Source organism: Psammomys obesus, unplaced genomic scaffold (assembly GCF_907164565.1).
Source record: "Psammomys obesus unplaced genomic scaffold, mPsaObe1.curated_primary_1811, whole genome shotgun sequence".
NCBI lineage: Eukaryota > Metazoa > Chordata > Mammalia > Rodentia > Muridae > Psammomys > Psammomys obesus.
The window spans coordinates 1,522,814-1,548,262 of NW_026590405.1; the positions used below are offsets into that span (position 1 = coordinate 1,522,814).

The following is a 25,449-nucleotide window of genomic DNA, read 5'->3' on the forward strand; positions in this document are numbered from 1 at the left end:
CTACCTGGTATATTCATATGACCAGGAAGAACAGCAGTTTGTTTTGGCTACAGAGAGGGCGGGGATACGGTCCAGGATGTGGACTTCGGGACTACATTCTTCCTTGCGAAACCGAGGTACTTTCTCTTGTTCAAAGTGTCATTCTTCAAATCACGGTGGTCTCAAAGCCGGGTGTGGTGGTGGCGCACGCCTCTTATCCCAGCACCTGGGAGGCAGAGGCAGGCGGGATATCTGTGAGTTCGAGGTCAGCTAGGTCTACACAGTGAGTTCTAGGACAGTCAGAGCTACAAGGGGGAAGGGGAGAGAGTGGATCGTGATGTCCTCAAGTTTCACCGCTACGACTTGTACAGCTACGAAGGAGGGGCGGGCCAAGCGCAAGGAACGGAGTCTCATTCGGTAACAATCCATGGGACACGTCCTAACCCTTGCAGGGTTTTTCAGGACTAACGAAGGACCACAGGGCCAGCCGCGCGCCTTCGGACGCAGCCCCACCGCGCAGGAAGCGGCCGGCCGAGGAGGTTCTGAAACCCGAGCTCCGTTCCAGAAAACGCGAGCTCTGAAACCGCGAGCACCAGCCGAACCGCATCGGGCCGCCTCTGCCTACACACGTCGGCGCGCCACGTCACCCGCGCGCGCCCCGGATGCACTTCTGGCCGGGGGCGGCGACCCGGAAGCAGCTGCGGGCGCCGGAGCAGGCGGGCGGGACCGGCGCGGATGTGGCGAAGCTGCTGAACGCAGGTTCCGCGGTATGGCGGGGACGGCGTTGAAGAGGCTGATGGCCGAGTATAAGCGTGAGTCAGGCGGCGTCCGCGGTCCCGTCCTCTCCCCTGCGGCTGCCCGCGGCGTCCGCCGGCCCGGGCCAGCATGCCGCGCTGTGCGTGCGGCGCGGTGCGGGCCTCTTGGGCCGGGCTGAGCGAGCCCGCGTGCGGGAGGGCCAGGCTCTGGTCGTTGGCTACGCGCCCCTGTAGGCTGCAGCGGGCAGGCCCTGGGCGCAGACGCGGGATCGGCCAGCGCGGCCGTGGCCCTGCGACCCGGGGCCTGGTCCCTGAACCCCCTGTGGGCTGCTCATCTGCCCTCCCGACAGTTGATGCCTCGGGACGTGCTCAGCGAGTCCCGGGTAGCCCCTGTGAGGTGGTTATGAGGTAGAGGGGAGTTTGGGGGGAAAGTTGAAAGTAAACAAAATAACGACTGGAGCAAAATAAAGTTTCTCGGACACGGGCCCGGGGACTTGTGAAGACCATTTCCTTTTCATCCGGATTTGTGTTTCTGTTTTACGTTTTCAGCCCTGCTTCAAAACTGAGAAACATCATCTTTTTTACAAAAAAAGAGGGGGTGCTGAGGAACAGCAGTTAGGCTCTGGGACAGGGTTTAAGTTCCAGCTGCTTCTACCCGGCTTTGCTTGTTGAACTTAATTTCCCAAGGGTGTTCACATTAGAAAAAAAAAAAAATTCTTTCCCATCTTCTGTCCTCACGAAAGCCTCAACCATATTGTCACTTAGTTTGCGGTTAAGGTCATGGATCATCTAAATTTGAGAGAGGAAAAGAATTTGGCTAAAAGAGTGGACCCTGAAACGGGAAGGCTGGAGAGGAGGTTAGGGTGTTCACAGAGGAGAGGGCTTCACCCGCTGTGGCTGCTTTGAAGAGGAAAAAAGGACAGAGAGCTAAGGGTGGCCCCAGGCTGACAGCCATATGGAACTGAGTTGTTCCAGCAACTTGAATGGACTTGGGTTGCAGCCTCGAAACGACCCAGCTGTCCTGGCTGGGCCAAGGCCCACTGACACATGGAAACCATGAGGTCATCAATGGATATTGTTTAAGACTGTGGCAACAGTGACAGGAAATCCATCCAGCAGTACCAAGCATGAGGAGTGAGGCTTTTTTTTTTCCGCGCCCTTGTAATTTGATAAAGGCCCACCGAGTGCTTTTCTTCTTTCATGGCGTAGCTTCTGGCCTGTCCTCTGCGTTTAACACAGTGTATTCCAGTGTCGGGTAGACTCATCAGGAGATTTGTCCACGGTCTGTCTAGAGCATCAGTGTTGATACATACCTCATTGTACTGTAGGTTTAAAGGTGAAAGGACCTGGGGTGTGGTTTATTGTTTAAACTTTAAAGTTTTATTGCTCTGTGTGTTTGAGTGTTTTTCTTGCATGTAGGTGAGTGTGCCACGTGAGTCTGGTGCCAGTGGATGTCAGACGATGACATCGGATCCCCTGGGGCTGGAGTTACAGCCGGTTGTGAGCCTCCATATGGGTGCTGGACTAGAACCCCGATCTTCTGCCAGAGGAACACTCTTGAGTCATCTCTTCAGCCCTGTTGTTTTTGAGGCTCCCTGATTTCACAGGCAGATGAATAACAGATACAGTACGGTTCGCCTGTGTCATATAACAAAAAGAGCCAAGAAAAGACCTTAGACAGCTCTCATGCTCGTCCCTCTTGTGCAAGTGCACTTTCCTGAGCATGCAGAGGAGGATATTGGATGTCCTGCTGTCACTTCCCACCCTTTTCCTTTGAGGCAGGGTCTCTCACTGACCCTGGGGCTCATCACTTCAGCCAGGATGGCTGTCCAGTCAGCCTCAGAAATGCTCCTGTTTCCAACCTTGCCTCCAGCTCTGGGGTTGCAGGCACTCATAGTAAATAAAGCCTGCCTCTTTTTCTTCTGAGTGCTGGAACTCGAACTTGGTTCCTCTGCAAAAGCAGTATGTGCTCTTTGTTCTTCTTAGATAGCCCCACAGCTTTTCTTCTGACTGTGACAGACTCAGGGAGCAGTGGCCCAGGGCTGCTGTAACGTCACCACCTGAATAGCTTACCATAACAGAACCATCTCACAGTTTGGAAGTAGAATTAAAAGTTGACTTGTGGCTGGGCTGTGGTCCGTGGCAGGATGGGTTCTGGAGAAAGTCTTTCCTGGCTCTTGGTTTCTCGAGTGCTGGCTGTTACCTTGTGTTCCTGGGCTGTGTTAGTGTAACTCCTATCTCTCCTGTATCTTCCTGTGGCCATCTTTTCCTGGGTGTGTTGGTCTTCAGATTTTTCACTTGAAAAGTCAGCAGTCATTGGTTTTGGGCCCAACTGAGTCAATATGTTCTTTAATAACTCTGGTACATCTGCTGAGACCCCTTTCCAGACAGTGTTCCCATTCGGGGTAGATTGAGATTGTTTTAAAGTGGTTTTTTTTGTGTGTGTGTATTTATGTGTATGTGTGGGTGTGCAGAAGTGATAGCCGCCGGCAGGAATTCATTCTCCCCTTCTACAGTGTGGGTCCCAGCAGTCGAGAGCTCAGGTTGGCAAACTTGGCAGCAAGTGTCTACCCACTGAGTCATCCCTTGGCTTGAATGGGAGGCAGTGCATAATAGTGGGGGCATGAAGTAGAGCAAAGCTGTTTACACAGAAACCAACACAAAAGAAAAGCGGAAAGGCAGCTTGAGGGGGTGGGGAGTGGGGTGGTTGTCCCTTTATTCCCTTTAAGGATCTGCTCTCAGTGACTCCACTCTGTTTGCTCGCCAGGCCTGGTGCTCCTTGCTGTGATGTGCTTGCCTTTTCATAAGCAAGTGTTTAGACATACACGGGCATTCCTAAACTGTGAGCCGAAACTCTCCTCTCTGTAAGGTGACTGTCCCAGACATCTGCTACAGTACTGGCCAGCTCAGTAACGTGCTGTCCATCATACCTTTCTTGCAAAATAGAGCCTGAAGAGTGAGTTAGATTCTTCATCTTCTGCCCAGCACCGCCAGGAATTACCAACACCCTGCGTTACCATTCTTTGTCTTTTCTTCATATTTGTCATTTTATCTCTATACAGTGTATGGCTTTCTTTGGTCTGTCTGTGAGCTTAATGGAAATTATTATTATTATTATTATTATTATTATTATTATTATTATTATTATTATTATTATTTTGGTTTTTCAAGACAGGGTTTCTCTTTGTAGCCCTGGCTGTCCTGGGACTCGCTTTCTAGACCACGCTGGCCTCAAACTCAAAAGATCAGCCTACCCCTTCCTCCCGAGTGCTGGGATTAAAGACATGAACCACCACCCGGCTGCAGTACGTGTTTTTTGTTTTTCTCGCTTTTGCCCTGGAACCTCTTGCTCAGCCTTGTGTCTGTCTCCTTTCCCTTGAAGCTTGTGACTACAGTTTACTCTCCTTGCTGAGTGGATTTCTTTTTATAAATGAGCCAGAATCCATCTGTCCTCTTCTGGTAGACACTGAAGTTATTTGCAGTTTGTTTTGTTTGTAGGTACCATAGCTGTGAGCACTTTTGAAAATCTCTGTGCAGGTGTGCATTCGGACAAGATTCAGGCTCACGGAGCAGTTGAATGACCAGCTATCTCTACCAGATCGGCGAAACTGGCTTTCACTGTGGCTTTCCTAGTGTGTGTCATGGTCCCCCAAGCTGAGTGTCCCGCTGCTTAGACTTTTCACCTAGACGCTAGCTTTTTGGCTTCATCTTGTTTGGAAGGTGTTAGACGGTATCCTGTGGGTGTGTCAATGACTGTGCGTGAGGGGGCTGCATCCTTTCATGTACACAGGTCGTCTCTGCCTTTTTTTGTGAAGTGTCTTGTCTCTGGCAGGCTTTACAAGGGTTGTCTTTTTTTTTTGCTTGACTGTAGGATCATGAATGATCAGGTGTGTCACATCCAGCCTGTGAATAACAGCATCCTCAGAATTGCCTGCTCTGGGCTCCATCTGTCTCTTTCCCTCCCTGACCCATCCTAGGCAGTACCCATTTGCTTTCACTCACTGCAGTCTTGATATATCCTTTATCAGGCTTCTCTGCATTCAGCACCATTGTGTGGAGATTTGTTCTTGCTGCTGGGACTGGTCAGTGTCCCCTTTACAGCGTCAAGTGGAACAGGTAGTTATGGCTGTTGTATGAAAGTCCTGGCAGGGTGGAGAAAGATTTCACTATAGTTCCCTGACTAGCCATTTAAGGTGTATGGATTGTTTATTTCTAGTAATTTCCACCAAAATTTTGATATTAGACCTCTGTAGACCCTGAATATCTATAGATAAGGGAGCAGTGACAGTGTCTCTCTTTTTTAAAGGTTTAATTTTTAATCTGTGCGTATGGTCTTTGCCTGTATGTATGTCTATGTACTGTGTGCGCGCCAGGTGTCTGCAGAAGCCAAACGCGGGAGCTGGCTCTCCTGGAACTGGAGTTGCAGGCAGTTGTTACTGCCATGTGATTGTTGGGAACTGAACAAGGGTCCTCTGGAAGAGCAGCCCGTTCTCTTAACTACTGAGTCATCATCTCTCCAGCTCCGCAGTGTCCCTTCTTAATGTAGAGTGATAGCCCATTGCTGGGCCAGGCTGCACTGTTTGAACATTTCCTGATGATCCTTGGGATGTTGCCAACTTTTAGCTGTGACAGCAAGACCTGCTATGAACATTGTGTGCCTGTCTCTGTGGAAATGCGCCTTCATTTCTCTTGCATAAATGCCTGTTTAGTTTTAAAAGGAACCACCCAGTTGTTTGGTGATGTCACCGTCTATTCTCGCCAGCCCAGTGCTCCACTGCTCTGCTGTTTCTTTAAACTTTTCCTCCATCTGTTCAGCTGGTGTTCGTCGTTTAACTTGGAATTCTCTCATGCCTTACAGTGTTGAGTCATGTCAAGCTGACTGGCTGTCTTTTTTGATAAAGTGTAAAGAGTGTTTATTTTTAATTTGTATTGTTTGTTTCCCTAAGGTCTATCTCCCCTGAGCCCCCTTCCTTTCTTTTTTGTTTTCAAGATAGGGTGTTCTGTGTAGCCTGGCTTACTTGGAACTTGCTATGGAGACCAAGTGTGGGAAGGACCTGTTTACCTGAGGCCTCAGCAAGGACACACAGCAGGCTGGGTTAGGCCCCGGCCCAGTGACCTCACATGCGCTGCAGTTGCTTCTCTACCTGGCTGTCTCCATTCAGCATGTGCTGGAGCTTCTGGTGCAGCGTATAGGACATGCTGGTGTGACCCCTGGGCCCCCGTTGTAGATCTTTTCTTGTTTTTACCATTGTGATTGGGCTCTACAAATGGAATCACCAAACTTGAGAACATATTTATATTTTGTGCAGTGGCTAAGCTACTTTTAAGAAAAATAGTTTTGTTTTTTTTTTTAAACAAATTACCATTTTCAGGGAATGGACTTTGAAATTTTCTGATATGGTTAGTAATTGTTTCTGTCCTGGAACTTGTGTTTATCAGTAAATGTGGAACTGTGTGCACGTTCTTTAATTATTTTTATTTTGTGTGCATTGATGTTTTGCTTGCATGTATTCTGTGTGAAGGTGTTGGACCCTTGAGTTATAGGCAGTTGTGAGCTTCCATGTGGGTGTTCCTCCAGGTCCTCTGGAAGAACAGTCAGTGCTCTTAGCCACTGAGCCATCTCTCCAGCCCCCACCTGTGTGGTTTTGTATGTGTGTTACCTGGGCACATAGTCTTGAAGCCCGTTGCCTGCAGTTCATCATTGACCAGCAGGTGTCGCTGCTGGATAGCGAAGCGGGTGGGATGGTGGTAGCTTCGCAGAGCTTGGTTCTCTAGTGATGCTGGTCTCCAGCTTCAGGAAACAGTGTTGCAGGGTGTTCCAGGGACTCACTCCTACAGCTTGGGTACCCTTTGCTTCACAGCATGTGCGTCTTCCTCACCCCAACATCTTAGCTGCTCATAATCTGTCTGCGTCCTCTGTCATGTGTTTTCTTATAAAGGCTTGGCAAGCTGGTTCTGTTACTCATCCTAGTCTTGCTGTACAGAGCTACAGAGGGAGAGTGTAGAGGTGTGTTGCCAGGGTGTGCTCCCAGGCCTTCTTGATACTTCATGTCAGCCTCCTCCTCCTTGAAGCTTGTAGACCTCTGACTGTACCAGCACTCTGTCCCTTCTTCTGGTCTGGCTTTCTTAGTATCTCCCTCTCTTGTTCACTTAAAAAAATTTCCTGTAATTTTATGAGTGTTTGCCCGCATGTAACCACATGACTACAGTGCCCACAGAGGCTAAAAGAGGGTCCTGAATCCTCTGAAACTGGAGTTACAGACAGTTGTTAGCTGCACTGTGGGTGCTGGGAACCAAACCTGGGTCCCTGTAAGAGCAGTGAGCTCTCTTAATCACAGAGCCATCTCTCTAGCCCCTTGTTCACTTTCCCTCACCAGTGTTTTTAATTCCATTTACTTGTTGTGTGTGTTGGCAGTGTGGATGTGCACATACCATAACATTCATGCGGATATCAGATGACAACTTGTGGCAATCAGTTCTCTCGTTCTATCGTTTGTGTCCTGGGCATCAAACTCAGGTCGTCAGGCTTAGCAGCTAGAGCTGTCACTGCTCAACCTTTCCTCAGTGATGCTGTCTGTTATGTGTCTTTCAAACTATCTCTCTTTTCCTTTTCTGGGGTGATAGCTAGAGGCCTCCAAGATGGTCTGGTGTTACGTTTATGTTTGCACGTTTTCCTGCAGTGCAGCCTCTGGGAAACAAGGTGTTCAAACCTTGGTAATGGTTTGCTTGCTGTTATGTGAACAAAGTTGAGGACATACCAAAGTCTGCATGGACTTTGAGCTTCATGCTGGAGTACATCCAGTCCCTTTTGGGTTGTGTAAAGCTCTAACAGAAAGTTTCAGCAGGGTCTGCTATGGTTCCCTGTGTGCTGAATGCTGCTTTCCATATTGGACCTTCCTCTCCTTCTCCCTTCCCCTTTTTTCTCCCTCCCCCTTTCTTTTCCTTCCACTTCCCCTTTCCACAGCTTTTTAGGCCTAATATACTGCAAAGGGCAACAGAGTGGACAGTGAGAAGTACTCCCTGCCTTGAAGTTTGTCAAAGTAGAATTAAGGTTTGTTTTGTGAAAACAAAAGACAACCTCACTCATCTAGCTGTGTTCCTGTTAGGGTGTCCGTGTCTCTCTGTGTCCATGTGTTTGCTCTTAAGTTTCCACTGTGCAAAACTTACACTCTACCCACACATGTGTGGAGAGGAGTTCACATGTGTGGAGAGGAGTTCACATGTGGATGTTGACTTGGTAACAGCTTGACTGGCTTTAGCTTTCTTTGGATGATCTGTTTCTTTGTGTCTGTTCCTTTTGCCTTAATCCTATATATTAATTTCTGCTTTTTCAGAGATCATCATTTGGCTTTGCAGTTCTCCTGTGTACTTGCTGTCTGGTCTTCTTGATTTTCCTGCCACTCAGATGACAGTGCATTCTATCCCGATTTTCTTACTGTGTTTTGACTTGTCCTACTGTGGCTGCTGCCTTTACATTTCATTCACTGTTTTCCAAGTGTGTCCACAGGCTTGATCTTTGTTCCAACATGTTGTATTGATCTGTTGCTCTTTACCACAGCAATACCCAATCGGAGTAACTTGGTTAAGCGAAGCGCCACTTGCACACTTGTGAGGCAGTGGCCAGATGGTAGCTGCAAGTTTGAGGCCAGCTTGGGACATACTGAATTCCTGGCCTTTCCAGGTTTTACATAGTGACACTCTGTGTTCGAGTTTTGTTGTTGTTGTTGTTGCTTTAAGCTCACTTGTTTGGATTTCAAGTACAAGATCAGGATCTCAGGGAGGGCAGCGGGTGGCCCACATTGTGGTGACTGGGGGCGGTGTTGTACATGAGGGTGTGATGTCACCTGAATCGGGAGGCCAGAGAGCAGTTAGCTGCTTCTGTAACCACTGTGCTGTCATACACCAGTGTGGCACACGCTACCTCATGCCCCCACCCCAGTGCCCCCCCACCCCCGCTTTCAGCGCTTGACTCGTAGGGCACACCCAGATCAGAACGTGACACAGAGGAAAATCATGATGCCGAGACTTGACATGCCGCCTGATAGCAGAGCTGGATACCTGGTCACCAGCAGCTATTGGCCTGAAGTAGCTGTGACGCCACAGTGGGCTCACCTGCCGATGTTGTTCTCAGTGTGGGCAGCTGAGCTTGTGCAGGGTGGTGGCAGAATCAGTAGCTGACCCAGAGAGCGGGAGATTTGGTTTTCCGTCTCCCTGCAACCTGAGCTTGGCCTCATTTTTTCTGCCCTGTCACATTCAGAAAGGGCTGTGCCAACTCTTAAAGTGATAGGAATGCATTTCTTTAGAAAATATCCAATTTTAGATTGGTGTTTGTCAGAGGAACTGGTGTGAGCACTGTGGGGAGGTAGTCCACCTCCCTATACTTTCACTTTTTACTGCTACAAAGAGCTGACAGCCATGTTGCTTCCCGGCCTGGGCATTCATCTGGGGACCGAGAGCCACCCTCTTTGAAGAAGTATACGCTGTTTATATGATTCACGAAAGTGCTTTGCTAAGTGACAATGTAATACACATTCTGTTTGGTAATGGCTCTGTTCTTTAACTTTATAGAATTAACCCTGAATCCTCCAGAAGGAATCGTGGCAGGTAAGGAGCTTGGGTGACTTCATTATGATTTTCTTTAATTGCCAAAGTGGCCTTCTAATTAAGATTTTTTTTTTTTTTTGTCTTTCCCTGCAGGCCCCATGAATGAAGAGAATTTTTTTGAATGGGAGGCATTGATCATGTAAGTTAATTGTGTGAATTTCTTTCCTTCCTTTTTTCTTTCTTTCTTTTTTTTTTTTGCATGCTTTTTTTGGAAACTAGACTTAAGAATCTCTACTTTGAAATGTTTACTGGGCCCAAGTGGGCCTTGTAGCTTTCAGCTGTTCTCTGGGCAGAAGCCAGGCGAACATGGGTCCAAAGGAGATGACAGTGTTTCTTTAGAACCAATAAAAGATTTAGTCACAAATACTAGCAGTTCTGGGTAGTTTTGTTTGTTTGTTTTCAAGACAGAGTTTCTTTGTATAGCTGCCCTGGCTATCCTGGAACTTGTACAACAGGCTGGCCTCAAACTTGGAAATCTAGCAGCCCCTGCCCTCCTGGTGCTGTGGTTAAAGGCATGCACCACCACCACCCAGCCAAGATGGTGATTTTTAATGCTGGTGTCCTTAGGAGGAAACAGTGCCTTACTTATCTCTTTGCTTTCACGCCATAGACAACATACACAGTGTCTGTGTCCCCTGAGCTGTGGGGCTTCTCCCTACCAGAGCAGCATCCGTGTGCTTTGATCTAGTACAGTCTGACATTGTCTGCCTGGAGAGGGGCAGGTCCCACAGGCTGAGGTTTCTGTGCCCACGACAGCCTCTCTTCAGGCCTAGGCTTTAGTCTGAGTGTCTGAACTCCTGATTAGCTAGAAGTTAGAGTTCATATGACTCCATTATTGAAGGAACTCCCTGAAACACTTTACTCACATTTACATTTCCTTCCTTCCTTCCTTCCTTCCTCCCTCCCTCCCTCCCTCCCTCCCTCCCTCCCTCCCTCCCTCCCTCCCTTCTCCCTTCCTCCCTTCCTTCGACTTATTTATTATTTATACAGTGTTTTGCCTATATGTGAGCCAGCAGGCCAGAAGGCACCAGATCTCACTATAGATGGTTATGTGCCACCATGGGGTTGCTGGGAATTGAACTCTGGACCTTTGGAAGAACAGCCAGTGCTCTTAACCTCTGAGCCATCTCTCCAGCCCACACTTACAGTTTCTTATAGAGTGCTTTATGTTTTTTTTGAGACATGGTTCCTCTGTGTAGCCTTGGCTGTTCTCGAACTCACAGAGATCCACCTGCCTCTGCCTTCCTGAGTGCTGGAATTACAGGCCTACGCCAGCACACCTGTTTTTTTTTTGTTGTTGTTGTTGTTGTTGTTTGTTTGTTTTGGTTTTGGTTTTTGTTTTAATGAGTATACATGTTTTTATGAGTCTATATGTTTTGGTTACATGTGTATTCAAGGAGCATGTGTAGCATGTGTGCCTGGTCCCTGTGATGGTTAAAAAAAGGTATCAGATTCTCTAGAGCTAGAGTTGTAGACGGTTGTGGATGCTGGGAATTGAATGTGGGTCTTCTACAAGAGCAGCAAATGCTTTTATCTGCTGAGCCATCTCTCCAGCCCCTTGAAAGGGGCTTTTGAAGCATACAGACATTCAGTCAGTGAAGAGATCTGGGCAAGGTCTAGAAGGGTCCTGAGCACAATTTTGTCCCTCTGGTACTTGGTAGCACATGGTGAGTTCTTGTTTATCCTCTTGTGAGCTGCCCTATGCTGCCTGTCCAGAGGCCCCAACCTCACCCTTAATACCACTGTCTCCTTTCCCTAATGTCCGTTCACAGCATATGTGACTCTGATAGTCTGTGTGGAAGCCCAGCTGGCCTGTCTAGTCAACTTTCTTGGCTTTCCTTTGTACATTATTTGTTCAAAGTCATGAACCCAGATTCTTCTGGGAGGAGGAGAGTCTTAACACCAATCATGGGGAAAGTTAAGTCAGGGAATTTCTTTATTGGCCCACTTGGGCAATCTGGCTAAATATTGAAGGCCTGACCCAGAGAAAGGGCTTAGAAACCAGGAACCATGCTAACCTGCTCACCAGGAAGCTAAATAAAACAACATGTGTATATTTATCAATATTTATCTGTATCATAATTTGCAGTGATTGTGATGGTTTAGCCTCAAATAGAATGGGTGGCTTTTCTAGTAGGGAAAAGGTCTCAAAGCAGTAGGTGACCACAGGGACCTGCGGGAACAACAAAGTGAGCATGTGGCTCCTCTTCCAGCTACATTTTGTGGTATTTAACTTATAGGCCTGTATTATTCTCCTTTCAGCAGGGCCTGGATCTTGGCTTTCAGATGGAAAACAGCGGTTCTGTTTCTCCCAGGGGCAACTAAAGCCCTTTAGGGTTAGGCCTGAGTGTGCTAAGCCAGGGTGTTTCAGTTTAGCTCTTTTAGCATGAGGTCTCTGGTCGCAGTGGAAACTTATGGCGATACCAAAGTATTACAGCTCTTGGTCAAGATGCTTTGCTAGCACAGCAGAGGTATGTGCCAAAGCCCATGTCTGGTCAGCTTGCAGCCAAGACACAGGCCTTTGGAGGCGCAGGCCCAGTGGGCTGGAGGGCAGGCCCATGAGATGCTACCCGGTGGAGGATGAATGATGAATCTCCGACCATCTTGAAGTAAGAAATATCATACCTTTCATCATGTGAAATGAAAAGTAATATAAACCCTTGGCAGAGGGAGGGATTTCGAGGGTGAATGTGTTTGATTTGCTGGCATTAGGCCAGGCATACGAAAATGGTCCTATCACAAGAAGGAAAATACAGTACTTAATTATGGGGGGGTTGGGATCTTCAAGTACAATTGAAGGTCACTGCTGGACTAAGATTCTTAGCAGGGTGGGGTATTTCTAGGAATTCCTAAATGATTGTTAGAGCAGTTTCCTTATCAGGAAAGGGTCTGGCCTATAATCTGCCTTGAGGGCTATGTGACCTCCTTACAAGACCTGAAATTACCCAGATCAGGGGATACTCTTAGAACCTCGCTGAGAAAAAGGAGCCTGTCATACGGAGAGCAAATGATTGGCTCTTTGGAGATGACCAATTTGAGCCTTCTCCAGCAGAGTCCCTCAGGCATGTTACTTGGAAAGAGAAACAGAGGGACCCTGAGTCTAGAGTATCCTCTGGTCCAGAGTCAGTCTCTTTAACTTTCTTCTTTCCACCTTAGATGTACAAGAAAGTGAAGTTAGCTTCATGTATAGAAGCTCCACTCTGTCATCAGTTTCTCATTAGTGGACAAAAGTTTCAGCTAGCTATAGTGTTTCAGGTTGGATTTTGTGGGTTGAGAAGTTCTCTGGAGAAGAGTGTAGGAAAAGGGGTTTGGCTATGGGATCGGGTATGAGCTCTGAGCAAGGCAGCGTTTGTTTATGTGTCTGTGCTTATAGCATATTGGTGCTGTTCCCCCCCCCCCCCCGCCCCCTGCATACCCAGAACCCATGCATGCTATCAAAACACTCGGTCACCTAATCCTAAGCCCTTTTCATTTTTATTTTTGAGACACGGTTTTGCTAAGTTCACCGGGCTGGTCTTAGACTCACTCTTGTGGCCCAGGAAGGCCTTGAACTTTAGAACCATTTTTCTTAGCTTACTGAGTTGTTGGTATTACAGACCTGGCACAGTAGTTCCTAAGGTTATACAGGTTGGCTTAGGAAAATTACTGGTAATTTTTGCGTGTGAAGGTTAGACCATGCATGAAGGCTGAGTGAAAGTGAGGAGTTTCGATTGTTTTTTAAAGTCATGTATCCACCACCTAGAGAAATTACAGGAGGCCTAATGATTGTCATTCCCTAATTTCTTGGGATGTCCTGTTCTTTCTAAGTTTTCTGGAGTCTGTGTACAATGTGGTACAGTTATGCCTTATGTCTTTGAGGGATCTGTTCCAAATTTCTGGTAGATGCTGGAAACCTTGGCTCTAATGATAATAACAAGAGCTAGTAAAATAGGAAAATTGGCCTGGTGTAGTGCTATGGGCTTTTAACCCCAGCACTTGGGAGGAAGAGGCAGTCAGATCTCTGAGTTTGAGGCAGGTCTGGTCTACAGAGTGAGTTCCAGGCCATCCAGAGTTATATGAGAGATGCTGTCTCAAAAAAAAAAAAAAAAAAAAAAAGAGAGAGAGACAAACAAAAAACCAAACAAACCAGAAAACTTAACAGTATTCTATAATAGAAGTTATTTAAATGTAGGAATCATTTCTGGAACTTGCTGATTACTAGATCAGACCTTGGTGAAGCCAAACAAGAGGGATGGTTCTGTTGCTCTTTTGTGCGATGATACAGGTCTGTGGCCAGTGCTGCCCCAAGCCAGGTTGTTGCTGTGGGCATGTCAGGTGGAGCTCTGTTTACTTTTCTTTCACTTGCTTTACAGTGCTGGGGACCCAACCCTGGGCCTCCAGCCACGCCCCCACGCCTTGTTTGCTTTTAAAAAAGCAGGTGGTCATGTGTGTGAACTGGTGTGTGACCTATTTGTTTCATCTGCCATGTCCTTTGTCAGCACAGACACACCTGCGCTTGCTCGCATGCCACCACTGCAGCCGCGTGCTGTAGGAGCAGCGTTTGTTAGGAGACCTGAAGGGGCCAGGGCTGACAAGGCTGTCGTATTTGAAGGTGTTGGCTCATACGTGTCCACAGTAGATGGGTTAGAAGCTCATTAAAGGCCAGCTGAGCTGTCAGTGTGGATTTTAAGAAGTGCAGTGTTGAAAGTCTGTTAACTATTACTAATTTTATATAAACAGTATAAAGTTAAACAAATATTTTGAAAACCTGTCTTAAAAAGTAATTAGAACTGAGTTTTGGGAGAGCACGTTTATGTTTGAATAAGGCTTTTTCGTTAGTGTGGAATTCCCCTGCTTCAAGATCTAGTGACTTTGTGGGTTTTGGGCCTGTTCCAGACCCTTCACAAACAAGAGGCCGTTTACAGATGTTCTTAAAACATCTATCAAGGAATTAACTGTCCTCCTGCGGCTTTTGTCTCACCCTGCTGTTTGGCAGAGAGTTGGCTGGGTTTTTCTTCTTCAGTGACTGGGGGGCCTCTCCTCCCTCAGACTCTTCCTGACTTCCAGGCCTCCTGTGTCTCTGGTATTTTTGGACACCGTGGAAGCCTGATACCGCTGCCTTTGCCATCACTCTGTGTTCATGGCCAGTCACTCTCGATCTGTGTGTAGTTCAAGCACTGAGGGCTTTGGATACCCAAGTTCTTGTTTGTAGACATAGGTATATCATTGGTTGTGTTGTCAGTTTTCCATCATGGTGACAAAATACCAGGGAAAAACATCATAGGAGCCAAGATTCATTTTAGCCCACGTTTCCAGAGGCTTCACGACACGGTCACTTGGTTCACTGTTTTGGACTCGAGGTAGAAAGTCATGTTTGTGATAGCCTGTGCAGGAGGAAGCTGCTTCCTCATGGTGGCCAGGAAGCAGGAAGAGAGAAGAGGACCAGTTGGGGACAAGGCACACCCCCATGACCCATTTCCTCTTAACTTTTTAAGCTCACTCTGTTGAGCTATGAGCTCATAATCAATTCACCCAGTGATGAAGCCAGAACCCTTCTTGGTATTGCCAGCTGGGGACCACATTTTCAACACAGGAGCTTTTGGGGGACACTTCGGGTTTCCTGGAGTTGGACAGCTTATGAGCTGTCCAACATTGGTTCTTGGAACTGAACTCGGTCCTCTGCAAGAACAGCAAGTCCTTAGAGTCACTGAGCCACCTTTCTAGCCGTTTTAGCAGTTTTCTTTTATTGACCATGCTTTAGCATCAGATGTACCCAAGAGTTAGAAGCTTTCTTTCATATTTTCTTTTATAAGTTTAATAACTATATTAGCTACTTTTCCATTGCTATAAAATATCCTGACCAAAGCAACTTAAGAGAGAAAGGTTTGTTGGAAAGTGGTTGTACATGCCTTTAATCCCAGCACTTGAGAGGCAGAGTTCAGCCTGGTCTACAGAGCAAGTTCCAGGACAGTGGAGAGCGAGAGAGGGTTTATTTTTGGCTCACAGTTTGAAGGTATGTATAGTCTTTTATGGTGGCAAGTCATGGCAGCAGGAGTGTGAAACAACTAGTCCCATCAGCTCCATAGTCTGGAAGCAGAGAGTAATGAATGTTCATGTTTAACACCCCCTCCCACTTTAAAACTTTATTTGTATGTACGAGTGTTTTGTTTATACGTATGCGTGTGTGTATACTACATGTAATACAGTGGAGGTCTGGGGAATTGTTTTTCTTGGGACTGGAATTAGGATGGTGAGCCATCATGTGAGTGCTGGGAATTGAACCTGGGTCCTAGAAGAGCAATAAGGGCTCTAAACCTCTGAGCCATCTCTCCAGCCCTTAACTTTCTTTTATTCCTGTGGCTGTTAGGGTTGGGTCTCCCCATCTCAGTTAACCTAATCCAGATAAACTCAAACAGACAGACCCCGAGGCTTACCTTCTAAGTAATTTTAGATTTTTGTCAGGTTGATGATGAGTGTTAACTATCCCTGGAGCTTGCAGCTCTCTAAACTCCATCCGCGCTCCTTTTCAGTTAGTTTTAGGTATAGAGTGACGTTTAGGAGTCAGTCTTCACTCTGTGCCTGTGGCTGTCCACTTTCCTCAGACCCTTTTGTTAAATTCCCAATGAGCAATCTTGGCATCTCTGTCAAAATCAATATAGTCCATGGTGCAGTGGCTTAATTTTTTACTTCATATTTCATTGATCTGTGCCCATCCTTGTGCCAACTGTGGTTGTTTTAGGGTTAGTTTTACAGTTGGCAAATGAGAGTCCTCCATCCTTGTTCTTTCTGTTAGACTTCACACTGTTCCAGGTGCCATGAAATCCCTACACATGTGCTTTTGGTAGTATTCCTGCTGGGCTTTTATTGAATCATCAGATCAGTTTGTAAGAATATTGCTGCCTCAGTAACATTGTGCTCCTCTCTGCAAGTGTGCGGTGTTTGTTTATTCCATTTTTTTCATTTCCATCACTCACACCGTGATACAATTTTAACTCTAAAGTAATCCACTTTTGTTGTTAGAGTTTGTGCACTTGCACACAGAGGAAACCCTGCAGAACCACACTGCTCCATCTTCTCTGGGAAGGGTGCAGGATGGAGGAGGTGCTTGCTTTTTTTGCTGACATGCCTTTTTTTTTAATATTTTCCAACACGAGTAAGGTTATCGTTTATGTTAGGCAAGTGATCCTCTATGTTAGAATTTGTTGTGAAGTTTTTATAGTTGACAGACTTACTTAGTGCCTTTCAGATAGAGTGTGGGTACATTAAAGGTTTTGTGTGTGTGTGTTTTAAGCAGTGTCTGTATTGTAAAAACATTAGGATGTGGCTGTTACTTCTTGGACAGAGTTGACCTGAAATTATAATACGGAACAAATCCTTTGTGTTACTACCCTGGTTCTGGTGGTGGAGGGGTCTTTTAAATACAGAAGAATCAGGGTGTCCCTGCCTGTCCAAGTTGCTAGGACAACAGTGGTACATGTCCCTTTTTCTAGTCACAGCTTCCAGCTGTGTCCTGTTGCCAACAAGGTATTACATTATGGGAGCAGACAGGTTTCTGATGATCCCTGCTGCCTAGGCAGCCACTCCCATCAGCCCTGTGTGTGGCCAGGTGTGTGATGGTGCAGCCCCTTCGTCACATGTTCTGGGCCCTGGTGAGGGAGAAGCAGCTGGGAGAAGCCTTTGTTGAACTGTGAAGTGGAACACCCAGTGCCGGGGTTGCACAGGGACTTTTAGGGAGGGTGTTTGTGTGTTTGCCCAGTTTTTGTATGTTGTTCAGACTAGCAATTTTAGTAATTCGTTTCTGGTTCTGAGCTCCCAGAAGAGGGGCCGCCTACTGTTTTAACACTTCATCAGTTACAGTGGTGTGGGACGGTCTGCTGTCCGCTGTGACACTTGATGAAGCAGCAAAGCAGAGTCTCTAACGCTTCCTGCTTCCTGCCCGATTAGTGGCAGACTGCTCCAAAAAGCCTTCAGCATCAGGAGGCTGCCCTGACCCTCTGCCTTCCAGGCAGGCTTCACCCTGCAACATGTAAAAATGAAAGTCATGTTCTCGCTGCAGTCCCGTGTTTACAGGTGTGTTGCTGATGTTGTCTGAGGCAGCGCTAGAGAACAGGCAGGAATGGAAGTCACTGGTGATCATCTTCCACATCTGTTTCTTTCACAGACAAAGGAAGAAGCAGTGACTGGGCATGGTGGCACACACCTTTGTTAGTGCCAGGGCTCAGGGAGGCAGAGGCAGGGGGGTCTCTTGAGTTGAGGCCAGCCTGGTCTACAAAGCAAATCTAGGACAGCCAAGGCTTGTCTTGGAAAAAAAAACAAAGTAAAAAAGGAAAGAAAGAAGAAAGCAGCAGTGAAGCTGTTAAGGAGGCATTCCAAGGGAAACGGGTTGTAACAATACTCAGATGGTGTGCTGGGAACTGGCAAGTTAGGTGTGTTTGCAGATGGTAGATGGGAGTTGTTGTAGGCACCAGAGTTGGTGTGTGCTTTGAGTGTTTCACTTGTCTAAAAGCTCTGTTCTCTCTCTGTCCTGGGGCAGGAAGCTTCTCTGTGGCTTTTCCCACCTTTGGCAGGCATGTCCCTGCACACAGTTTGCCACCTGCATAGCTGTTCAAGTGGCAGTCATGCTGGAAAGGAGAAAGAAACTCCAGTTTAAACCAGCAGTAAGCCTGAGTGTTCGCAAACAGCTTTGCTATTTAAGATGTGGGCGCACTTGAGGAAATGTTGGGTCATGCTTCTGATGCTATGAACAATCCAGTAGACTTTTTTTTTTTTTTAATTTTAAAGAAAGCCCCATTATGAGAAACAAAAGACCTGTTATCAAAGCATTAAGCAAATGGCATGTAGCTCATTCCAGGGACACTACCCATTCTATTCTCACTCTAGACTCAGAGGTGCCAGCCCTACAGGCTCTCTTCTCTGTCTTAGTCAGACTGTGTCTGTGTCTGTCGCTCTCCTTTTGAGGCAGGATTTCTCTGTATGTCCTCCTGGCTGGCTTGGAACTCTCTCTATAGACCAGGCTGGACTCAAACTCGCAGAGGTCTGCCTGCCTCTGCCTCCCAAGTGCTGGGATTAATAGTGTGCACCTCCATGCCTGGCTGGCAGGGTTACTTCCAATACAGTGTCTTCGTTTATTCAGGCTCCTCACTGCAGTGTTAGGGGCTGCACTGTGCACCCCCAGCCTTGTCTAGTAGTAAAATAGCAGCAGTGCCCTTGACCTCCGTAATTCCGAAAGCTGGGGAGTGCTGATGGGTGACAGTTACCCAGCCGAAGTGCTCGACAGCTCTGACTTGGGAGGGAAAGCTCAGGGTCCATCCAGGCCCCTGCAGCATGAGAGAGGAAAACTCAGCTGGGCCACACCCCATGAAGGCGGCTGTGCTGCTGCTTCCCAGGGCATCCTCTGCCCTGGCCTGGTGCCAGGACCCCAGGGGACTGTCAGGCAGCATGTCATCCCTCCAAGCAGAAGAGCTATTCACTGTTGTTTTTGAAGTAGCACAGGATCGCTTTCCAGAGTCAGGACTTGTCACTGAGAAAAACTTGGCTTAACAAGACATTGCATTGTTCTTTCGAAGCCCTGGGTGTGACTGCAAATGAAGTTAAAGCTTTTTCTTTTTTCTTTTGGTCTTGGTCTCTTAATTGTGGAGATAAAATAGTGCAGGTAGCATTTTACAGATCTGTGTATCACTGGTCTAAAATAAACTTTACCAGACTTTAAGCAGATTTGTACTGTCCTCTTTGTGTGGAGGTGTCTCATCTGAGTGTGAGGTGTGTGTGGACATGTGTGTGCACACATAAATGTGTGCGGATGCATATCTGTGCTGCATGCACGCGGAGGCTAGAGACCAGCCTCAGATGTTCAGCAGGATATCTGTCCAGCTTGGTTTTTGGGACAGAAGGACTCTCAATGGCCTTGGGCTGCTGATTTGGTGAGGCTGGTGACAGTGAGCGGAGGGGATCCGCCTGGCCCCACCTCTCCGGTGTCTTGCTCAAGAGCCTAAACTACCACACTTGCGTGTTTACGGCAGACCTGGAGCTTGCATCCTGGTTTTCATGCTTGCACAACAAGCACTTTGTAGACTGAGTTATTTACCTCAACCCATGTTTGCTTTCTCCCCAGATTTATTTTTTATCATTTTTAACTATGTGTGCGCACGCTCATGTGTGTGTGAACATAAGTGGCAATGCCCACAGAGGCCAGAGGAGTTAGAGTTGAATCCCCCTGTAGCTACAGTTACAGGTGATTGCAAGCTGCCCCGTGTGGTGCTGAGAATCAAACTCTGATTCTCTGTAAAGAATAATAATGTGTTCTTAACAGCTGAGCCACCCCTCCCCTCTCCACCCCGCCTTCTCGTTATTGTTTTGTTTTGAGACAAGATCATGTGTAAATCAGGTTGCCTTAGACATTAGTCACAACCACACCCAGATAAGTTTGTACTTTGAGAAAAATCTTTCCTAGTATGTAAGGATGGCCTTTGAATCAATGTCTTCTCATTTTCCCCTGTGTAGTGTCTTGGACTCTCTGGGGAGCCATGGGATCTAACATGGATCCTGTCTGTGGGAACCCAGGCCTTATCCCTGTGGGATGTTCTTTGTTTTAGACCTACTATCACAGGGAGGCAGACCTGTTTGTTTTACTAAACATGTATTTTAGTTTTTAAATATTTTTTTCTATACTCTTCAGGCTGGTCTCCAACTTTAAAGCCTCCTGCCTCTGCCTCGAGCGTGTGAGTGGAGTGTAGGATGGCAAGTGTGTGCCACCACGCCTTCTTCATAGCTGTACCTGCAGGGCCTGGTTCCTGCAGACAGCGTGAATAGTGCAAGGCTTGCCTTTCACTATGTGCTGTCCTTTCCGAGGTGATAGCTCCCATGCTAGCATTGGAAGCTGTCAGCCAGCACTTCTGCCTTACTGAGTTTATGTGGTGGACAATTCCACAGCCTTTTGAACTGCGGATATGCGTTACATTAGTAAGATTTGGAAGGAAGGAGTTGGTCTCCGGCAGTATCCCTATCCCATCTCCCTGCCTTCGGGTCTCAGTCAGCGTCAAGGCTCTAGATTTGAGCAGTACTTTAATGGCTTGCACCATTTCGGCTGTTTACATGCCAGGAGATGTCTGGGACAGGTTGGCGTCTTAGGGCCAGGAGGGGTTGTGGTGGCCTAGGCTGCATAAGTTGAGGATCACGTGTGTGTGCGCCCTGTCTGTCTGAAGATTACAAAGTTACATTTTAGACATATTTGCAAATTTAGAATATCTCTTGAAATATATTCCTTAGCTCCTCATCTCTGTGCACAAGACTCTCTATTGCTGTCTGCCAAAATTCACACCTTGCTCCCCATAGGAACTGGACCTCATGCCGTCAGTCACCTCCCCAGGACCCACAGTGTGCTTGGGTGTCTCTGTGATACAATTACTGTGCAAAGCTGTGCTGCCTGTGGTTTGGCCTGTGTTTGTACCTCAGGTCTAAGATGGCTGAAAAGGGACAAGGTGGATTCTGCAGCTAGAGGAAAGCAGTGCTTCATTTAGATCTTCCATGTGCCTTTGTAGGCAGTGATAGTATCCTCCCACTTTGGTGTCGAGGCTGCCATTGCAAACATATATATTTCCTAACTTGCAGGGGCCCTGAAGACACTTGCTTTGAGTTTGGTGTTTTTCCTGCCATCCTGAGTTTCCCACTTGACTACCCCTTGAGTCCTCCGAAGATGAGATTTACCTGCGAGATGTTCCATCCCAACAGTAAGTGCCTGTGCATGTGGTTGACAGGGCAGCAGATGCTTCACTATTAAGAAGGGGCAGGGAGGTCCCACAGGCACGTGGACGTGGCAGGCCAATATTGTACACACATTTCTACAGTGGCTGTTCACTGTTAAACTGTGGCAAATGAGTTGTAGTGTAAGCACTAGGATTTCCATTTTGAAGGTCAGCTTAATGGGGTGGGGTGTTTGAATTTAACACGGGCTGTTTGGCTCAGCCATCCTGTGTTAATGGGCTTACCAGAACTTTCAGGCCTTGAGTGCTTTGTGTCCGACATTGGCCTTTGTCATAGTGTCCTTTTTAATGGTGGAAATTTGGAATTGTGCTAGAAAGGTGGTATAGTGGTTAAAACTCTTGCGGAGGAACCAGACTTGGTTCTCTGCACCCACATCATTGCTCACAGCCAAGGCTCCAAAGAATCTGATACCCCTCTCTTGTCCTCTCTGGAACCAGGTTCTGTGTGGTGCACAGACATACATACAACAAAACACTCACATACATAAAAAGCTGGAGGCAGCTCCGTCTTTCCACAGCAGAGTAAAGGGAATGCTATGGTTAGACTGGCTGTTGACACTGCAGACCAGTTAGGAATCCCTAGCCGTGGCGTGGTGATGCACTCGGGGTTAGTGGGGGAGTGTCAGTGCCGTGTTGACTGGGAAGTAGCTTAGTACTCAGTAGTGCTCTGAGTTTCAACTTGGAACAGTTTGTGCATGTGTGTCTGGAAGGTGGCACAATAGTACTGTCACTGACTATACCCTCATTGGGATTTATCTTATTTTATTTCTTCCTTTTATAAGTGGGTATACCTAAGAAATTTGATGAGTGAGGTGCTTGATAGAGGTTTCATATTACAGGATGGCCTTGAACTCCTGATTTTCCTGTCTCTGTCTCCCAAGTGCTAGAGTCTATGCATGTGTGCCCATACATTTGATACCAGGTTTTTCTAAAACTTACTTCAATTTTATTTTACGTGTATGGGTGTTTTGCTTATATATATGTTTCTGTAACATGTTCATGGTGCCCACAAAGGCCAGAAGACTGAGTCAGATCCCCTGGAATTGGAATTAAGGATGGTTCTGAGTCATCATCTGGGTGCTGGAAATTGAACCTTGGTCCTCTGGAAAAGCAGTGAACACTTAGCTGCCTCTCCAGCCCAGAGAGATGTCTTTTTATTTGTAAAAATAATTTCGAACTGGGTATTGTTACTGAATTGCCCCCCTTTCCCTCCACATAAGTAGTTCAGTTGCCTTGCCACATGGACGTGGATCTTAGTCACGGGTGTGGCCCTGCCAGCTGACTTGGGGATTTCTAAAAACCTGCTCTGCAGAACCCTCTGAGGAATCTTCATCTTGTCAGTGACTATAGGACCTGATCAGCATCGGACAGCATTGGCTTGTTGCTGGCAGGCCCCTCTGTGCCAAAAGGAAGCATTCTGTTTCAGCTGTGCAAACAGTTGGCACCATATGTGGGCTCACATGGTTGCCTCTGACTTTTGCAGTCTATCCTGACGGGAGAGTCTGCATCTCCATCCTGCATGCCCCGGGTGATGATCCCATGGGCTATGAGAGCAGTGCAGAGCGGTGGAGCCCTGTGCAGAGTGTAGAGAAGATCCTACTTTCAGTGGTGAGCATGCTGGCAGGTGAGCCTTTGCATTCTATTTTCTGTTGTATGAGGTCTGTACTTTCCCAAGTATGAGCCTACTTCCATGGTTACATACCGTGTAACATATGCCAGTACCCCCAGCGTGTTGACCACAGTTTACTATTCTCTGTTCTTTGGTATTTTGATTTATCGGGACTCCACAGAGTGTACAGGGGTAATAACACAGTGGACACTCCAGTGTGAGGTCCCCATACCTTCAAGGAATTTGAAAACCCAGTAATAGTTATTGGCCCTTGTTGTCAACTTGACCTGCAGAAACACTGTTCTGGGCTACTTTGGAATAAGTCGGGACACTAGGGTGGACAGGGAGGAAGGGAAAGGCATTTGGGGCTAAGGATCAGCTGGACAGGGCCAGGAGCCTAGTGGACAGCCCTGGGGGTTGCAGTGGATGCCACACTGTGGCAGTTATGCCTTGGAAAGACCATTGTGTGGAGCTGGTGGATGCTGGGATTGGAATAGGAATAAAGCATTTGACTGCACAGCCTGGCATTCAGACACTAGGACATTCCCAGCCAAGAGAGTGGGTGAGTTTGGAGGGGCTGGAGGGTACAGGTCCTCAGACCCCCTCAGTTGGTGTGTGAGAACTTGTGTCGCTGACCTGAGCACAGGGTGCAATGTCTGAGGAGGTACAGAGAAAGCAGGATTCAGACAAGAGAAGTTTGAGGTGTGTGGGAGATAAAGGGGTTCCTGTCCACTAAGGGAGCTGCCCCAGGTTGCTGGTGAGGAGGAGCTAATGATTTGAGGGTCATTGCTCTCCTTGTGCCAGTCTCCCCCTCCCTTCCTCAGGCGGAAGGCCCTGGTTTGTTGGAAGTCCACTTTCCAACCCAGATTGATCTTTGAAAGGTCCAAGGCGCTCTGAGATAAAATGGAGCTACTTACCCTTTCATTCACGGTTTCCTTCTTTTCAGAGCCCAATGATGAGAGTGGGGCGAATGTAGATGCTTCCAAGATGTGGCGGGATGACCGTGAGCAGTTCTACAAGATCGCCAAGCAGATCGTACAGAAGTCTCTGGGGCTCTGAGACCACACCTGTGTGCACACTGAGCAGTCCAGCGCTGTCCTCCAGAACACCTGGCAACAGTGCTGCCATGCCGACACCAACACAGGCAACTGCAGAGCCACGGCACCTATGTTCCTTTCTTTCCACCCCAGACAGGCAGCTCCTCAGAAATCATGACTGGAATATTGACAGCTGCTGCGCTGCAAAAGACTCCTCCTGCCGCGCCTCAGGGAGGGGTCCAGGCTGTCCTCACTACCTCTCCCAGCCATGGGGTCCTCAGCTCTGCTCCTTCCTACAGGTGTTGAGGGCCTGCCTCTGTCATCTGCCAGGGACTGCTGGTACCAATGCTGCTCCTTCTGAGGACATGGGACCTTGGAAAAAGCAATGTGGGCCTGCTGTCCCTGCCTCTCAGACCCAGGTGTCACAGGAAGCATTCTGAGCTTCTTTTGACACTTTGCACTTACAAGCCTAGGTTGCCTTTGGCATGGTGACAGAGGCTTGCTGTGTGCATTACAGGTGTCACCGTAGCCCCCTCCATGGGATGCTTTGTAAATGGGTTCATGAGAAGAGACATGGGTCACCAAGACTGCTGCTTTTCCTGGTGGCATCCATGTCTGGGTTGCGGTGCACACGAGAGTGGCCGGGGACTTCCCGAGCTTTCGTGTGGGTCTGACCTGGGGGTTCTGTTTATACATTGTGGTTGCGCCAGGGTTAGCTCTAGGATCACATTGTTCGTCACGGTCAGGGTTAGAAGGGAATGCGCCACTAGGTGCTCAGCAGAGGTGCCAGGGGAGGAGGGTCTCTAACAGCAGGGCCGTGCTGAGCAACTGCCCGAGCAGGCCCACAAGCAATAACAGATCTTCAGTGTAAGTGGATGCTTGGCCTTTTCTAAACAGGTTAAACACGAGTTTCTATTTTTAAAATGCAGCTCATCTGTGGGCGGTGCAGCAGATCTCACCGCACAGTCTCTGCTTCTCCCCCCCCCCCCCCCCCCCCGCCCACATGTCAGTGGCCAGCGCTGTGCATGTTTCATGGTGTTAATAGTTCCCAGCTCTGGGGCTCCAGCAGCCACCTGTGGGGACCTTGTGCTTTCCTTCTCCAAGGGGTGTGTGTGTAGCGGGGGGTCTGTTTCTTTTGGTAACGCAGCAGAATTCGGTGTTGGGAGTTGTAGGAGAAGGGGCTTGTACCGAAATAGTATTTGTATGCCACTGAGAAGAAGCCCTCTCTGTAAAGAGGTGCTCTGTGTGGGGGCACCACACGCAGTGTCCACAGGGCATGTTGCCACCCCAGGCCTCCCTGGCAAGTGGGAGGAAGAGAGGCAGTCTCTTCAAAAAACAAAGTATTTTTATTCATTTGTATTTATTAAATGAAAAAAGATCTCTGCTGTCCCTCTTCTGTGGTGGACTTTAATTGCTGTTAAATAAAATTGTATATCCCATCGTCACAGTGTCCTCCTCTGTTCTCATATAATCTTTGGGAACCTGAGCCTGGGTCACCTTCCAGAGCTGGTTGGAGGGTGCCAAGTGGCTCATGTTTCCTTCTGTCTATGTCCTGCCCCTGATCTCTCCAGGACTGGATGTTCCTTCCCTCTGGTATGTGGCAGGACTCAGGAACCTGTGTATTTGGATGTGAGGCATGTGTTTGCTAATCTCTTAACTGGAAAGTTTGTGAGTTGGTGGTCCAAGGTGGTCACTAGCAGGCATCAGAAGGTTCTTTGCTTTGGGTT

At 47.7% G+C, this 25,449-nt stretch overlaps 1 protein-coding gene across 2 annotated transcripts; it reads left to right on the forward strand.

The window, feature by feature from the left end:
- The first annotated feature begins 173 nt into the window (after window positions 1-173).
- Window positions 174-25,167, forward strand: Ube2g2 (ubiquitin conjugating enzyme E2 G2). Of its 2 annotated transcripts, none has more exons than XM_055607192.1 (6): window positions 174-791; window positions 9,303-9,338; window positions 9,432-9,477; window positions 20,925-21,043; window positions 22,560-22,700; window positions 23,632-25,167. In XM_055607192.1, the coding sequence occupies exons 1-6, from the start codon at window positions 407-409 to the stop codon at window positions 23,742-23,744; spliced, it is 840 nt and encodes a 279-aa protein (XP_055463167.1). In that variant the 5' UTR covers window positions 174-406; the 3' UTR covers window positions 23,745-25,167. The 2 variants fall into 2 exon arrangements, with proteins under 2 accessions (XP_055463167.1, XP_055463169.1); XM_055607194.1 differs by lacking the exon at window positions 174-791 and adding an exon at window positions 9,189-9,207.
- Window positions 25,168-25,449: the final 282 nt, after the last annotated feature.

Excerpts from the sequence above, each read along its gene's own strand:
- Ube2g2 (XM_055607192.1), top strand. The coding sequence starts at position 407 with ATGGGACACGTCCTAACCCTTGCAGGGTTTTTCAGGACTAACGAAGGA. Across the intron at positions 9,339-9,431 it reads TCCAGAAGGAATCGTGGCAG|GCCCCATGAATGAAGAGAAT; the intron begins GTAAGGAGCTTG and ends CTTTCCCTGCAG. Across the intron at positions 9,478-20,924 it reads GAATGGGAGGCATTGATCAT|GGGCCCTGAAGACACTTGCT; the intron begins GTAAGTTAATTG and ends CCTAACTTGCAG.